Consider the following 18,707-nt stretch of genomic DNA (forward strand, 5'->3'; position numbering starts at 1 on the left):
GCTTTGGTGATAACAAAAGCGAAGATTTATTTACTACAATATTAATTTCCTGCTAGAAATTAAAAAAATTTTTTTTTCACAATTGCAATATATAAACTTGCAACTGTGAGAAATAAAGTCAGAATTGCAAGATAAAAATGTGAAATTCTGACTTTTTTTCCTCGCAATTGCGAGTTTATATCTCGCAATTCTGACTTCTTTTTTCATAATTGTGAGATATAAACTCGCAATTGTGAGTTATAAAGCCCAATTCTTGTGAATTTTAATATAAAGTCGGAATTGTTTGTTGTAAAGTCAGAACAGGAAGATATAAACTCGCAATTCTGACTTTACAACACACAATTGCGAGTATATATTACACAATTCTGAGAAAAAAAGACAAAATTGTGAGATAAAAATTTTATGGCGGAAACAAGCTTCCATAACTTGCGTATGCTGCCTGTGAAGGCAGCGTTTTTCAGCTTTCAGACGCAGCCATTTATTACATGGGAAGCCGCGGGATGGAAGAAAGAGACACGCCTAGGTTGTAGGAGTTACATCTGTCAGCATGTTATTGATTCAGGAACACAAACACTGTTATTTGTGGGGTTATTGGCTGTAATAAAATCCCTAAAATGAAAATATATAGTGACCACAGGCTGTGAAGCTCCAAAAAATGAGAGTCAAGAAGGACAACCAATCATAATTCAGGTTATGATTGTACCTGAGCGTCGATTGATGACCTCAACTATGGAGGGGGGGAAGTAGCCGATTCGGTCTGTTCCTCTCTGGGTGTCGTGAATGTGGCCCTTCCAGCGTCCATCCATGTGCTGCTCTATCACCTGCCAATCATAACACAGCAGAACACATTGACGTCACAGTGACTCATCTGTACTGTCTGCAAACGCAACCACTGGATTTTTAATCCAGCAGTTTTTCATGTCCTTGACAGCCAGTCAAAACAGAGGAGGAGGTTGGGAGTTTAGAGACAATGCATGATCTGAAATCTTTTGAATGTTAGATAACATGACCCCAGCCGCCCACCCTATGTAAACACACATCAAGCGTACAATAGCTGCCGGCCTAACAACATTACAGCAGATCACAAAATACATCTCTTAACCCTCCAGAAAACAAACCTTAGATTGTTCTTATTTTCTGCCCACCATTTCCTGTGAAACAATGCTGTGTGAAAATCTGCGTTGTTTTGAGTTCACAAATAAACACTTGTGAGTTTATCTTTAGCGTGTTTTAAGAACCAAGGCAAAGAACAGAAACAGCCATTTAAACTTGGTGGAAGGAGGAAGAGAGAGAGAAATCTGGCCTCCTGACAGAGTTCAAATCAGAAACTGCTTCTGAAATGCTAGTTTAAGAGACTGGCTAGGCGTTTGGTATAGCACTTAAGACAAGCAAACATACGTAATCTCGATTCAAACACCAACGCAATCTTATTCCTAAATAACAACGATTCAGCTCTATGTCTATTAAACCTTTCAGATGTACAAACACTGCGAACATTCAGACCAGCGTTGGCACTGCCACTGAGCCAGAGAGCAATTAGGTTCACAAACAGTCTTTTTAACCACACAGAATCATTATTTCTGTCTTACAATAATTCAAATTACCACAGAAGTACTGGGATAAAAGTATAGTTTTGATAAAACACTGATGTCAAGGTTAGTGATCAAAATAGAGTAAATCACCAACTTGTTATAACAAATGAAGATGGTATGAATTACATCATTGCACCAGTAGGTGGCGACAAGTGAATGTTTTGTCATTGAATCATTAATTCAAGAGATTTGTTCAGAAAAGCTGATTCATTAAGTAATGAAACAAGTGAAGTCTTTATGAGTGAGTCATTGAATTATTCACTCAAACTGATTTTTTTAAAAATAATTAATTCAAGTTAATTAATTTTTTTTTTTTTAAATAGACTGCAGCAATTATCATTTTGTCAGAACCTCTAGTAAATTAAATGTTATTTTGTTGAGTTGTCTGTTCACAATCATGGGAGAATCATGATCTCTATTTGAAACAAACAAACAAAAAAATCGGGATTCTCAATTTATCCAGAATCATGCAGCTCTAACACACACACATTGACTCTGAAGAGCGTTAATGAAGTCATGTGAGCAGCCGTACCGTGATGACGTCACCGGCGCGTATGGTGAGGGCCGTGGGGTCGTGAAGATTCCAGAAGTCTTTCAGAGCTCTTACCTGAAGAACTCCTGTAGCTTCTGAAAAAACACATATCTGTGTTAATACAAAACACCACAAATTCACATAGTTCAGACAGTTCAGACACTGGACGATACCACATACATTGATGAATCTAATGAAACCTGTCCAACCCAAAACCAAAAGAAATAAAAAAAATTATACACACACACATACATATTTCATATATATATGTATTATTTTAAAAATTAAAAAAAAAAATAATAATAATAAAAAAACAATAATTAGGTATAATAATTAAAAAAAATATATAGGTCCTTTAAACTTTTCTGCATTACTGAAATTATTTTTTATTCAACACATTCTTCCCCAAATTTTAATTTTCAAAAAATGCGTATATATAAAATGTAATGTTTTATTTACTTTTTTTTTACTTATATTTTTAGGTACATTTATATGTATTTTTTCTTAATTTCTAAGCACATTTTCCCATTATATTGGTGCTTTCATTAATGTTTTTTGCTTGTTTTTACAGCTTTCATTTATGAGAATTTCTGTTCAATACTCGTAAAAATGCAAATGCAAAAAAACTTAATGTTCCTAAAATAGTTTAGAGATCCCGCCATTTGGACTTCACAGCGTGTCATTTCTGTGATTTTATTCCAGTGGAAGGAATGTGCTGACACAGACACACGGCAGGCTCGCTGAATCAATAATTAACACTCAGAGGTTTTGGAAAGCGACATGGCCCACATAGATCAGCTCTGGTTAAAGCAGACGGGCCTGTCTCTGTGCTCTTCATGATAAGAGCTATCTGTTTACTGAGTTCAAAGGCTGCACAGAGATGACACAAACAGAACGAGTGGCTCATATAAACATTCACTTCAAATATTTATTTATATTCACTGGCAAAAAAATGGAAATACATTCTGCAGATGATACAGAATGCATGCAGATCACACATCAGAAACTTTAATGTTTAGGACACACATTACCCTTACATACATGTAGTGTGTTTACAAGGACTAAGAGCTTCTAGTGTGGGCCGAGTCTGTTTGACGCTAGACTTGTTCATTTGGTTATAGCTGAAATTAGGTAAACCTTGCATTCAACAAGTTACATTCTGAAATGTGTCAGTGCACAATTCACAACACAACCCAAGCCAGCAATGAACTATGGTGGGCATTACTGTAAACTAGTCTGCTTCTGTGGTCAGTTTTCTCTTTCAGGTCATATTGCAGAAACTGTTTGAAGAGAATCTGTTCATTGACATTAGTTAAAGGTGCAGTATGTAATACTGACAGCTAGTGGTTGAAATTGGTACTAGGTTCAAATTCAAAATTTTGGAGAGTTGTTTCCCCCGCCAAGTTTTCGCGTCATTACAACTATGTTTGTGACATCTGGGGCTGAGGCTACCTAATTAATAACATTAGATTTAACGGCACAGAAATTTGGAGGAAACTATCGCCCCCTTGAGGTCTGTTACTGTGTTTATGTATTTGTGCAAAGTATGCTTCTGGTCTAACAGATTTTAAACATTTGAAATGACAGACACTTAGAAAAATCATCAAGTATTTCACTACAAAATAAATAAGACAACAAAAAGTGCAATTAAATCAGCGTACTCAGTTATATTTATGTATCTGCAGAAGCGGCAGAGCACATATAATAATCAAAATGGAGTAAACGGGTTTTCCAGGTGCTTTTTTACTAAATATCTGTGCCAATTATTTTTTATTCATATTATATTGTGAATAGGTCATTTTGTTTTCTTAAAATCACAACATTAAACATGCAGTTAGAGACGCTACCAGAAAACGATGTTAATTCTATGTTAAATGGGCCTATATAATGTAATAATCTATAAACTTAGGCAAAAAATTCATCCTACAAAACCATTTTGAAATTGGACATTGAGTTTCAATGGAAATGTTACTTAAAAGCTTGTTAGCGAGCTCCTCCCCCTAGTGGGCGGTGTCAAATATCAATTATTACAAAATTCACTGCACTATGTTTTATCAAATCTTTTAATATTTCATATTTGGTGACTGTTTTATGATAGAAGTGATATTTTGACAGAAATGTATTAATCTGTGACAGGAAAACGCATTAAAAAATTCAATGGAAGTTTGCCACCCTGTGGCTAATGTTGTTATAGCGCCTATTTTTGTGATATCAATCTCAAATTTGGTACAAACCTTGGTTAGACATTTGGATTTGATTTTATAGTAATTTAGAGTAAATCTTTCTTGTAAAATATATATTTTGTATAAAAAATGATATTTTCTTTAGAGTAAAGTTTTATTTTTTGAACATTTTTAATTTTTCACTTCAGCGATAATCTGCTGAGTGTCTTTAAGAAGAGACCAACCCTAGGTCTGTATTGCAAAGCATTCATGAATTACAACCAGAGATTTTTGCAGTTTAGAAATTTAGTATTTTTATGTCAATTTTCAAAAAGTGCACTGAAAATTAACAGGTTAAATTAAAGGCCATATCTATAAAAAAAATAAGTAAGAGTACTGAACAGAAGGCTACATATGCCCAAAGTAACATCACTGTCTCCTATCAGCATTACAGTTTAACCCCGATACAAGTGTTAACGTATGACGTCAGTACTTGAGGGCGGACCCTGTCTTATGTTTCATAGGAGGCCCCACAGATTTGTAGTATTCATCTGCACACAAACACAAACACAGGAGATGTCTTTTGTCTCTTTCATGCACTCAAAACTCCCCAGAGAAAGCAGCAGGTTATATAATCCTGAGTTTAAACAGCTGCTTACTAAATGGCAGCTCAAACGTCTCCCATAACCCCTTACAAACCAAAGAAGGGCCGTTCCCAAACACACACACACAAACTTCACACATTCAAATGGAGTATGAGCTCAAACACACTCCAAATACACACTGTTAGACACAAATACACACACTACAGTTCACAAAACTGCATACAGACAGCACTGCTGTCTTAAAATAAATGTCAGATTGCATCTCACCTCGTAAGAGCTGCTTGATATCTTTGCTGGCATGACATGCAGTGAACTGGTTGACGATATCCAGGGCTGTTTGATTGTAAGTGTTGCGGATATTCACATCAATCCCAGCCTGCCATTATAAAAAAAAAAAAACATTTGGTCAGTTAAACGCTGTCTGTCGATTAGCAGAAGAGCATTGGCCGGTGGAAAAATCGATCCACAGAAATACACAGGATAAAACATTACAGATACTGCACAGGTAAGTGCTAGGTCTTGTGAAGGGCATGTCTGCAGATCAGTTTATACTATGAGAAAAAGCACTTACACTGTGCAAACAAACATATGTGGGAGCCTTACAGTAAGTTTAAGTAAAGACAACAAAAATATGGAAGATGAATCATTAGCATGTGAGCGATAAGACCAAGAGAGATCAATATAATAAGTAATTATGTCAAATAAAATGAAAAAGTGGACACATTATTTAAAGTAGTCCAAAGACACTCCAAAGGGAGTTATTCTTTATATCAGTGTGCACTGTTTCTGAACTCCCTGAAACGCCTCCATTGTAGTCTTGAGTTTTCTTCTGGTAAAGTACACATCACAAAATTCCTCATTTAAAGGTCCCGTTTTACGTGGTTTTTTGAAGCTTTGATTGTGTTTATAGTGTGCAATATAACATGTGTTCATGTTTCGCGTGTAAAAAAACACAGTATTTTTCACATAATTTACTTATCTGTATACCGCTGTTTCCACTGTCATAAAAACGGGCTGATGACTTCCTTGTTCTATGAAGTCCCTCCTTCAGAAATACGTAACGAGTTCTGATTGTGCCAGCGGTTCCTGTGTTGTGATTCGACAGCTCTGAGCGCATCTTGCCCGGAAAAGTCACGCCTCTTACCATAACGTGGAGATGCATGCGCTCAGTGTTATTGTAAACATGTCTTTAATTTTACCCTATCAATTTGAGCCGGAATCAGACCCGGTGATTGGACTGCGGGATGAAAATAACAGCGTTTCGACGACATGGCGACAAACACACTCTACAAACGCAACTCTTATGTATTCCTGTGGGCGGAGGTTAGTTAAAAAAACTGTTTTAGTGACGTCATTAAAGAAGGAAGTAGAGGGATGTAGTCCAAACTGGCCGTTCGATGTAGGCGACTTCTGTTAAATAAAATATCTCGCTTGGCATTGAACTTTGAGATTTAAAATTTTACAGATTTTATTTATACTCTAACAACAACATTACACACTAACTAAAGTTTGAAACATGGGATCACGAAGAACGGGACCTTTAAATATTCCCGCCCAAGGCATATGCAAAATAAAGGGGCGGGCCTGGTTGAGTTTTAATATGTAGTGGGTTGACATGAAAAGGGCGTGATATTTCCCAAACACGCGCAAAGAGCAATCACAACACACTGATCCAGCCAACCAATCAGAACACATTGTGCTTTTCAGAAGGAGGGGCTTCATAGAGACTAAACAGAGTGATACTGACAGACTGCTGCTTCATATTTTTGTGGAACACGTAATACGTTTTTTTCAGGATTCTTTAATAAATAAAAAGTTCCAAAGTACAGCATTTATAATAGAAGCTTTTTGCAACATTGTAAATGTCAAAAACATTATTTTGACCCCAAACTTTTGAAGAGTAGTGTAATATAAATATAAAATATTAATTTAAATATAACTATAAACATTAAATATAAATTTATATATTTTAAACGCATTTTAAACGCACCTGTAAATCTTAGTTAACATGAAACAGTCACTACAACAATGTGATGTACTTCCAAGTGAAACAGATTATTCAGTGAAAACAATAGTGAGACCTGATTTATCTTCCTTTTGCATTTATTGCTCTTGAAACAATATTCTCAAAAAGAAGCATATGAGGGGATGTTAAGAAAAGTTCAGAAATGAAGATTGTGCATAAAAAGTTACTTTGGGGATAATATGGCACAGTGATTAAAAAGCTAAAATTAAAAAAATACACGCAGAAAACACAATGTCAGAAAGGATGCCAGCCCCTGCATTAAACACATTAGGGGGAAAAAAGGATGAACTTACATCCAGGAGTAGCCGCACAACCTCTGTCTTCCCATAGAGGGCAGCCTCATGGAGTGCTGTGCCAGCTTTAGTCGTTCTGTTGATGTCAATACCCGCTTTCAGAAGAAGCCTGAAGACAGAGAGATGGAAACTGAATGAATGGACTGGCGGCACTATCCTACTATTACTCCAAAGAGAGGAGACGACATCCTCTTTAGCACTCTGTGTTATATTTACATACTGAAGGGCCTATAATACACACAGACTTGTGGAATTTACACACACACACACACACACACATCAGGCAGAATCAGAGACGCTCATCTGTCGGAATGCTGGATGGAATTTCAGTGCTGCACTGGGAATGCCGGGCATTAGGGGGATCTGTTAGCGTGACAGCCGTAGACAGCACACACACACCCACACAGATATGTCATGACCATGCAAACTAAAACCACACTTAACAAAATCTGTAAAAAATTTGATCCTATTTTCATTTTTGCCATTATGCCATTATTTTCTTGATAATTAAGCACATACCCCCTCTAAATTGTCATTATTGTAATATAACAGGATTTTCATTACAACATTTTATTTAAATTAGAATCAATGAAGTGCAATATAATAAACACTGCCATGATATTATATATAAAATATATATTTTACAATTGAAATACTTATACTTATAAAATAGTTTTTACAAAACAAAATGAGAATGTGTATGGAAGCCCCTTTCTGCCACATCTTCTGTCATGGCAGAAAAAAATATTATATACTAAAGCATGATTTATAACAGAAATATGACTTAGTATCTCATAATTTTGACATTTTAAAAGATAAAAGGTCATAATAACAGAAAAAAAAGACAAATATTACATAAAAAGTTGAAATTATAACATAAAAAGTCATACTTCTAAAATTATGACTCAATTAATAATGAGAATTTTGCTGGTATATTGTCATGAAAATAATTCTACAATGCAAACAATCATAGTGCTTCTAAAACAGACTTCGTTTAATTTGGCACAATGTAATTGTTTTTGATTTTGGTGTTTTGTGTGAATCATCCCCATAGGCGTTTCTCAAAACTGTAAATCACTCTGATATGATGATAAAGAGTGTGATCTGATTCAGGAAGTGCTGTGTGTCTTCGAGGATGAGAGTGATGAGTCAAAGCCGTGTTAAATCCACTCACAAGCACACTCATCTCAGAAAGATCACACATAGAGAAGATCACACATATTTAGAGAGACTGGGACACTCCTCTCCCTCAGGATGATCATGTGGGGGAGCGTGAGTCAGAGAGATAGACAGAACACGGACTGTCTGTTGGCAGTAGGACTTTCCCAGTCTCATCCTCTGCTGTGTGGGTACAGTGTCTGGATGGCACAGTGGGTGTGTGTTTGATCTCAAATCACAAAAATCTATAGTCAAAGGATATGTCATATTTAAATGAATAGTTCAGAGAGTACTGACTAGCCCACTAGAAAATATTTCTAACTTTTTATTAAATATAATCCAATAATCCGTAAACATGATTTGAAGCATGTTATAAGCATATTGTAAAGAGTAACATAAGCGTGTTGTGAAGCATGATATAAACATGTTGTAAAGCATGACGTAAGCATGTTGTGAAGCATGATAAAAGTATGTTGTAAAGCGTGCTAAAAGTGTTGCGAAGCATGATAAGCGTGATGCGGAGAGACACGTAAATGTGTTGTAAAGCCTGTTGTGAAGCACGATGAAAGCGTGCTGTAAGCGCATTGCAAAGCATCACATAAAAACACTGAAAAGTGTGTTGTACAGCATGTTGGGCTATAAGCATGTTGTAAAGCGTGTTGTCACAAAAGCGTGTTGTGAAGTATCACATCAGTATGCAGTATTCTTTTTGCTAAGCGTCATGTAAGCATTTTGTGATGCTGGTACCAAGGTGTGACTTGAGAAGCTTGACGTAAGCACTTTGTAAAGTGCCACTTAAGCGGGTACAGAATCTTGACACAGGTGTGTTGAGAAGTATGATGTAAGCGTGTTGTGAAGCATGATATAAGCATATTGAAAAGCATGTTGTAAAGCATGATATAAGCATGATGCAAAGAGTCAAGAAAGAGTGTTGTAAAGTCTGTTGTGAAGCATGATGTAAGTGTGTCATAAGCATGCTGCAAAGCATCACGCATGTATGCTGAGAAGTGTTGTAAAGCATGTTGGGGTATTTTGTGGAGCATCATGTAGGTGTTTTGTGAAGTTAGTACCAAAGTGTGACTCAAGTGTGTTGAGAAGCATGACATGAAACGCGTGGTGAAGCTTGACGTAAGTGCTTTGTAAAGCGCCACATAAGCGGGTACTGAAGCGTGATGTAGGTGTGTTGCGAAGTGTGATGTAAGCGTGTTGCGAATCATGATATAAGCATGTTGCGAAGCATGACGCAAGCATATTGCAAAGCGTGAAATAAGCATGTGTGACGTAAGCATATTATGAAGCAAGATATAAGTTATATATATATATATATATATATATATATATATATATATATATATATATATATATATATATATATATGCTGAAAATCCGTGACATAAGTGTGCTGATAAGCATGATATAAACGTGATGCGGAGAAACACATAAGCGTGTTGTAAAGCCTGTTGTGAAGCGTGATGTAAGTATGTTGCAAAGCATCACGCAAGTATGCTGAGAAGTGTGTTGTGAAGCATGTTGTGGTATAAGCGTGTTGTAAAATGCTGTTGTAAAGCATGTTGTCAAATAAACGTGTTGTGAACCATCACATCAGCATGCTAAGAAGCGATGCTGGCACCAAAGCGTGACTTAAGTTTGTTGAGAAGCGTGACGTGAAGCGTGTTGTAAAGCTTGACTTGAGCACTTTGTAAAGAGCCACGTAAGTGGGTACAGAAGCTTGATGTAGGTGTGTTGAGAAGTGATGTAAGCGTGTTGCAAAACATGATATAAGCGTGTTGTGAAGAGAGATGCAAGCGTGTTGTGAAGCATGATATAAGCATGTTGTAGTGCATGACGTAAGTGTCCTGTGAAGCTTGATATAAACGTGTTGTAATGCGTGATGTGTGTTGTGAAGCATGATATAAACGTGTTGTAATGCGTGACGTGTTGTAAAGCATGATATAAGCATGGTGTCAAGCATGATGTAAGCATGTTGTAAAACATGATATAAGCATGTTGTAATGCGTGACGTGTGTTGTGAAGCATGATATAAGCATGTTGTCAAGCATGATGTATGTTGTGAAGCATGATATAAACGTGTTGTAATGTGTGACGTGTTGTAAAGCATGATATAAGCATGGTGTCAAGCATGATGTATGTTGTGAAGCATGATATGAGCATGCTGTAATGTGTGATGCAAGCAAAAACTTGTAGTTGAATGTAGTGAATACTGAACTTAAGAGTGTGTTTAGTTTGCTGTGTTAATTGTTTTGAGAGCAACTACATTCATTTGGAGAAATGTGTCAAATTGACTGAGGAAAACTAATGTTCAAAGGTGTGCATATCAGTTTTGAATGTGGCTCATCCCATCAGAATTTGTACAATATATCAGCTGTGTTTCTGTACTAACACTGAAATCAGCCAAGAATCAAATTCAGCGTTGATGCATTAAACACACAGCAGCTCTCCAGAGAGACAGGACAGCCCAACACAGCTGAGACTGATGCCTACAGATGTGCAATACACATACATACACACACTTGATTTATTCAAAAGCTCACCAAATGACATCCTTGTGTCCGTTGCGTGCGGCGAGGTGTAGAGGAGTGTTACAGTTTGAGTCTGAAGCGTCTTTCCGATCCCCCTCTAACAGAGACGCAACCATATTACTGCTCAACAACAGCTGAGCCACCTACAAATGAGACAGAGATCAGTGGCATATTCTGCACCAGTGCTGTTATAGATGACTAAAACTATTAAAAATCATTAATTATTTTTATTGGAAAGCGAAACAAAGATCAAATACAATAAAATATAAGAATTAGATGAAAAACCTAAAAAAAAAAAAAAAAAAGTCCTTACAAATGAGAAATGGTGCCTTGTTAACTAATTGAAATTAGTTTAAATTGGTGTACTAAATGACTAAAACTAAAACTGAAATAGAAATTAATTAATTAAAGCCAGATATAAATATAAGAATTTATAATATGCTAAAAGCAAAATTACTAAAACTTAAAAATTTAAATGAAATGTAAAATAAAAATAAAATTCAAATATGAATAAACACTATAACAGTGTATAAATAATACTAAAATAACAATGTTTTTGATAACAATGTTTAAAATAACAAAATTTTATTGTATTTGATTAAATTACTTGTTTACTCCATTAATATCACTATTTATTTACACATTTTGTACTATTCTCAATAGGCCTCATTCCTAAAGCACAAGCAGAATAAATTCTTAAACAAAATCATTCTTACATAAACTGTGGCATTAAAAAAAATAAATGGTAAGCAGATAAACTACAAACACTTTTGCTAACGCAATGTACACTGTGTCATAAATAGAATACTTCACTTCTAAATAGTATGCGAAAAACAGTATGCCAAAATAGTAGTATGTCTGAATTCACAGTACCCATAAAAAATCTGGCGAAAAGTCGGATGACTTACTACTTTTGGCCAGATTCTGAAGTGCACATTCAATGAACACTTTGCTATGCCGGAAAAGAATTTATGAATGACAGTGAAGCGACGCGACTGATGCCGTAGGTCACGTGACAGAGACAACATGGTGGATATAGTCCGAATTTCATTCATAAAACACACATTTTTATCGGTCCTGAAGTAAATTCAAATGTAGTACCTACTCAGATAGAAAGCGATTACAAACGTAGCAGTAGAGTTTTTATGCTAAAACTGAATTAAGAGAAAAATGATTAGACAAAAGTGCAGAAAACAACTGTAAAAGGTGGTAAAAAGAGAGAGAAAATGTGGTTATGAGAACACACACACACACACACACACACACACACACACACACACAGAGGGCTCTTGGGAAGGTGGGTGTTGACTCTCAGGTGAGGATGAGCTCATGTATGTCCCAGTGAACATTAACACCCAAAAACATCTGGGCCACAAACTAAGCTGAGTAGATGTTTTAAATTCATTTTCTGCAGTTTGAGCATCAGTCAAGCATCAGACTTGCACTGGGGAATGTGGGATAGTGTGTAGTGAAGCGGAGCATGCATGGAAAACCATGAAAAAACAAAAAATGTTTTTTGAACAAAAAAAAATATATATTTGGTAATTGAATTCTTCCATTTTATTTCATAGTTTTCATTGTAAAATGCAGAAATCAGTAATTATAAAGTTATAATTATTATGAAGTTACAAACAGTGAGATATGTACACTTTTGACTGTTATAAAGTCAGTAATAAAGTTAGCATTTTTCTATCTGTAATCGTGCACATGATGACTTTATTGACCACGTACTGAAAGCAATCATAGATCATGCTGAAGACAGCCTCACTGCTGTACATTTTATAGGCACACCCAGAGCAGGCAGCACTGAGTGGATTTCTTCTGCGTCAGCACACACATAGGGTGAGAGAGAAAGACATTATCCAGTTGCTTCAGCCGCACCCTGATACCTCAATACGGCAGCTGATTAAATACCACACATACACACACTGCCATTAAAGTAACACCTCCAAAAGGCCTAAATACACAGCTGAACTGAAATCGCACACCATTGGGCATGTGTGCGCGAGAACATGTAAAACAAAGCTCTGACCTCTTATTCACTGAGTGAATGAATGACACACAAAGACATGAAAAATCACAGTCAGGGCAGAAAAAGATAGAGGAGGAAAAATAATTTTATTGCATGCAGACAAGTATCTCCACCGGCTGTCTGTGCTGGAATTTATTTTAAGGAAATGCCGTGTCTATTAATGGATAAAGCTAAAGTAACGTCTTCAGCCAGTCAGCTTGAGATCCTTTCGATCTAAACTGGTTATATCTCTTAAGCTTAATAGCGAATGTTTTATGAGCAGTAGGATAACCATATTCATTCGCACAGTCATGCAGAAGCACAAACAAAACAATGTTCTTCCGCAAAATGCGTGCAGTTTTGTTTTTTAACCTCTAGAGGGACAAATGTTACATAGTGTACCTTTGCTTGAAGAAAATGAAGCCTATTTTAAAGGGTTAGTTTATCCAAAAATTTAAATTTCTGTCATTAATTACTCACCCTAATGTCGTTCTACACCCGTAAGACCTTCGTTCATCTTCAGAACACAGAGAATACTTTTTGTACGCCAAAAAAACAAAAAACAAAATAAAGACTTTATTCAACAATATCTAGTGATGGGCGATTTCAAAACACTGCTTCATGAAGCTTCAAAGCTTTACGAACCTTTTTGTTTCGAATCAGTGGTTCGGAGCATGTATCAAACTGTCAAAGTCACGTGATTTCAGTAAACAAAGCTTAGTTAAGTCATAAGTCTTTCGAAACATTTCGAAATTTAAATGGTTCTCGTGACTTTGGCAGTTTGATACACTCTTTGAACCACTGATTCAAAACAAAAGATTCGTAAAGCTTCGAAGCTTCATGAAGCAGTGTTTTGAAATCGCCCATCACTAGATATTGTTGAATAAAGTCGTTATTTTGTCTTTTTTGGCACACAAAAAGTATTCTCGTCGCTTCATAACTTTAAGGTTGAACCATTGTAGTCACATGAACTGTTTTAAACATGTCTTTAGTAGCTTTCTGAGCATCTGAAAGTGTTAATTATCTTGCTGTCAATGGAGGCCTCACTGAGCCATCGGATTTCATCAAAAATATCTTAATTTGTGTTCTGAAGATGAACGAAGGTCTTACGGGTGTGGAACGACATGAGGGTGAGTAATAAATGACATTATTTTTGGGTGTACTAACCCTTTAAAATCATTGCGATGTTTTGCATTGTAACATTATTTTCATGACAACTCTGCTAATTTCCGACTCAAATATTCTCATTACAGCAAAGCACAATAATATTATTTATTATTTAAAGCTGCAGTCCACGATTTTTGGCCCTCTAGCAGTTAATAAACAGAACTGCACGCGTCTTGCGGAAGAACATTGTGGCCGGAGCTACTTTTCTCCATGTATGTCTATGGCGAGTCACGCAGTTACTGTGATACTCTGCAGCGAGTCCTACCAGTCCGGTCTGAAATAGTCCGAATATAAACACTTATTATAAGTGTATGTGACGAGCAGGGCGGGCGAGAGCCGTGAGGGAACGGCTCGAGGCCGGTGACGCAAGTGATAACGAGCATCACCTGGGAGGCGCGCCGGCCTCGAGCCGTTCCCTCACGGCTCTCGCCCGCCCTGCTTGTCACAGTGTACCATAATGATTCAGGATAAGACAAAAACACGGTTTGGAAAATGGATTCATGTTGTTCATTCTCATTATATATTTTTTGTAAATTTTGAACACAAAAAAAGTTACGGACAGTAGCTTTAAATTGTCAGGTATTGGGGCAGTAAAAAAAAATGAAATGAAAAACATTGTATTACAGTTTTTTTTTTTACTATAATACAGAAAAAATATTGTATTACAGTAATACGAGTTAGAATAAGAATGTAGGCTTTAAAGGCCCAAATAGATTGACTTTATTTTCTTTAAGCAAAATTTCTTCTTCATTTTTGAGGTGAAATATGGCCTGGACATGTTCTTGTCAGATTGTATGCAATTTACTTGCACAACAGATAACATAATTTATGAGATCACAGGAACCATACTGACAGTGATGTAACAGATGACATCCCACATGAAGAATGATCATGAACACACTAGAAATTAAATACTGATAAGTCCCTACAGAGATTAGATGACTGACCTTCGCTCGGCCAAACTCACAGGCCAGATCCAAAGGAGTCTTCTTAGCCTTATTTAACACGCACGGGTTTGACTGGTGCTGCAACAACATCTCAGACTGAGAGAGAGAGAGAGAGAGAGAGAGAGAAAGAAAGAAGAATTATGTTTTTCAAACCAACTTGTTAGTTAATATATGTGACATGAGACAGAAAATAATCATAAAAACAGGCAGACTGTCCCTAATTCCTCACTAATACCGTACATACACACAATAAAACCATCTGGGGTCACTTGTTGATGTCGCAATGAAAATATCAAATTTCTTTGCATTTCAGTGAGCTGATGTCAGATGATTCACAGGTGCTGTATCCAACAACACTGCTTCTCAAACAGGGATGGACTGGCCAGTTTTCTCTGTGGGCTGACCGGGCTGGCTTTTGGAAACAAATTTTTAAACAAAGTAATATGGAAAGATTTTCAATAGATCTTCAACATTGGTCAGCCCATTGAGCCCACAGTGCTAAACTGCTCTGCTCTTTTTTCAAGAGTGTTTGTGACGTGTTTGACATCAGCAACTGTTTTGAAGCATCTGAGTGTGGTCTAATGGATACGCACCACCTCGTAGTGTCCATACTGAGCAGCCAGGTGCAGTGGAATCTGCCCGTCGTGAGACGCGTTGTTAACCGCAGCCCCTGATCTCAGCAGCATGAGCACTGAGTCAGCTTTACCCTGCCATGCTGCGTAATGCAGCGGCCGCATTCCTGCAGAACAAAACATACAAAATTCAAATACAAAATGCGCATTCTCACACTTGAATTGACACACACCCGCTTCCTCTCAGTCACTTGTGGCATTCGCTTCATTTGAATAGCGCTTGTATTGGGCATAATTTTAGTCATTCCCACTGCTGATCTATATAAGTGCCGCACACATAAAGCTACTTCTCGAACAGCTCGCGAGTACCAAGTTACAAATACATACAAAATTATGTCAAAAAGCCCATCTTGGTGAGTATTATTAATACTGTTAGTTTTGGAACATGAATAGTTGAGAGAAAGCACATGTTGTGTAACAGTATATTGGATCAGTGCATAAGCTCTTAAAGTGACAGCAGCCTAATAAACCTGCTGCTTTCAGTCATGTTAATAAAAGAAGAAAAGACAAAGAGAAAATCACTCGTTGCTCGACCGAATAACTTTTGGAACTTTAATTATAAGCATTAATCTGTATTTAATTTTTACAATGAAAACTATCCAGTGTTATTTTACATTTGATTACTTTCAATTCTGTAGTACTTTAATTTCTTACTTGAATATACCATTAGACCTACCTCAAAAACTTAAAGCCATGTTAATTTCATTTGTCTCTTTATTCTATTATTCTTATTTTAATTACTGACTGTTTGTCTTTTTTTTGTAAATGTAGTTCAAAGATTCAAATAAGCTTCTCTGTTCTGTGTGTAAGCTTTTACAACAAAATTACTCAAACTATCAAAAAATGATGAGATAATAAATTATCTGTATGGCGGTATATATATGGCAGTTTTCACCGTGGTATCGAAACTGGTATCAAATATAGATATTTTTCAAGGTATCATATTGAAGTTGGAAATTCCTGTATCGTGACAATACTAATATAGTTTTAAAAATCAAGAATAGTCACTTTCACAATGTTTTTTTTTCTCCAGCTGATGAGCGATAAAAACGTTGAGAGCCAGTCCCAATCACCCTGCTTTAAAGAGCTTGAGCATTTAAAGTGGCAGACGACAAAACTGCAGCATGTGCTTATAATAAACAGAACAATATTGTTTGTTGTCGTTATCTTTATAGTTATCATTCTTGGTGTTAATGAGGAGGCAGTTCTAACCGTTGCTATCCTTGATGTCCACAACAGCCTGAGCCTCCAACAGCAGGGAGAGCAACTCCGTAGTTCCTGTGAGAGCAGCATGATGCAACGCTGAAAACCTGAGTGGAGGAGAAAAAACAGAAAACTTTAAAGAGATGGAGAGAGTGGTGGAAAAAGCAAAAAAACTTTTGACATCTAAGGAACAGTACTTTTGGGAAAGATAAAGGCTACAGCCAAATAATAAAGAAGCCACTCAATAACTTTTATCAGCTTAATTTGATACCAGAGCACACAGTTACACTTTCATCATTCCACATTTGAGGCCATGTGTGGTCATAAAGAGAATGGAAAAATAAAAAACACCAGTATATGTGAGATTGCCAACAAACCAACGTCTTGTAAAAATGCCTCGTATTGCTCAAGCTGTGGCACAATTAGAGACTAAAGTCTGAAATTTACAAGGTTTTATGAGGCAAAAAAAGATTCAGGGCGACAAGGGGGAGATACATTCAATTCAGCACAAGCTCAGGCAATAAAAAACTGTGTCCTCTGGGCACAGACGCCCTCATATGATCTGATGTTTACTGAAGTATGACAAATGAAAATGCTACTTGTCTGGGGTGGATGTATTTTGTTAGGACATGCCGAAAACCAAAGCGAGACCTCTCACGGAAGAGTAACAGGGCTGTCTTCAACCACCCCTCCTCAAACGCTTCAGACGTCCCGGATGTAAATCTCCTTCCAGAGTCTTGTCTTAGTGAAGTCCTCACCCACAGCCATTACTGCAAACATATCACTTTTAGAAGGGGAAGCTGTCACTTGAGGCACAAGTGGCCCCATAAAGAATAAGCCAAGTTTGACTGGGCAAGTACAACATTACTGTGGTGCTTTTGGACTAAACTGTGCCCCGGTGGCTGAATAGCTTACATTTCCCCCTTAATATCTTTAAATGTCAAGTCACAGCTTGGCTGTCATTTCTAAAACAATGACTATTTCATTAGGGTGCATGAAAGCATACAGTGAAACTAAGGGAACAACTGACTGTTGCTCTAATGGCTGAGAGGCAGGGGCGGACTGGCCATTTGGCAGACAGGGCAGTTTCCCGCTGGGCCGACGTGCTTTTTGGGCCGATACATCTCTTTTTTTTCTTCTTTTTTTTTTTTTTTTTGTCAGAACGGCCCATAAAACTCGTACACTGGCAGCCCATTCTATTTATTTTGTTTTGTTTTGCTTAATTGATGCAATGCTGGGGTCTTTGTGCCAGCGTAATGCATTTGTCAAAAAAAAGTCAGCATGGGATACTAGGATTTATTTTTCTGACAGGCTGGCCCATGAAACACCTAGATCAGCAGCCTATTGGTTCTTTTCGTAATTGACACTGGGCTGGCCCAATCACCTCTTTAAACAACTCCCCCTTTGGGCTCTGCGCGAGCATGCAGTGTCAGGAAAGCGAGAGAGATGAGGGTGTGAGTAGAGCATGCGGTAAGCAGAAATGCTTTCAAAACACTAAAAACTGAGCCAAAAACACAAGTGGTGGGCAAACTAGCTGTCTGCAAAATTATGGTGATAATACTGCAATAAAATAATTACACGCTACGTCAATTTTGGTTTGTTACATTTATGAGCATGGCTACCAAGCTATAACAGTGTTACCGTCAGACTCAGAACCATATATAAAATACATGTTTTTATTATGTCAATGGTCAGAACGGCTAACTTACATATTGTGCACAACTGGCTAAGAAAATTAGCAGATCTTTAAGCTAGTTTTTTCATGTCTTCCCTACTGAGTTTTTGTGTCTCTGATACGTTGTCTTATTGAAACCAAGAACATTATTTTGTTAACCACTT

At 36.9% G+C, this 18,707-nt stretch overlaps 1 protein-coding gene across 6 annotated transcripts in view; it reads right to left on the minus strand.

The window, feature by feature from the left end:
- LOC125266079 (caskin-2) overlaps positions 1-18,707 on the minus strand; it is a 73,358-nt gene that overhangs the window by 13,572 nt on the left and 41,079 nt on the right. For 5 of the 6 annotated variants that reach the window (XM_048186560.1, XM_048186550.1, XM_048186577.1 and 2 more), the window contains exons 4-11: positions 16,878-16,975; positions 15,627-15,772; positions 15,034-15,129; positions 10,921-11,051; positions 7,211-7,319; positions 5,159-5,267; positions 2,125-2,219; positions 704-821 (exon numbers count right to left, since the gene is read on the minus strand). In XM_048186560.1, coding sequence (XP_048042517.1) covers positions 704-821; positions 2,125-2,219; positions 5,159-5,267; positions 7,211-7,319; positions 10,921-11,051; positions 15,034-15,129; positions 15,627-15,772; positions 16,878-16,975 — 902 coding nt within the window. Of the gene's footprint in view, positions 1-703; positions 822-2,124; positions 2,220-5,158; positions 5,268-7,210; positions 7,320-10,920; positions 11,052-15,033; positions 15,130-15,626; positions 15,773-16,877; positions 16,976-17,519; positions 17,639-18,707 lie in introns of all 6 variants that reach the window. The other variant, XM_048186573.1, reaches the window with a different exon arrangement.

Source organism: Megalobrama amblycephala, linkage group LG1 (genome assembly GCF_018812025.1).
Source record: "Megalobrama amblycephala isolate DHTTF-2021 linkage group LG1, ASM1881202v1, whole genome shotgun sequence".
NCBI classification, from domain to species: Eukaryota; Metazoa; Chordata; class Actinopteri; order Cypriniformes; family Xenocyprididae; genus Megalobrama; species Megalobrama amblycephala.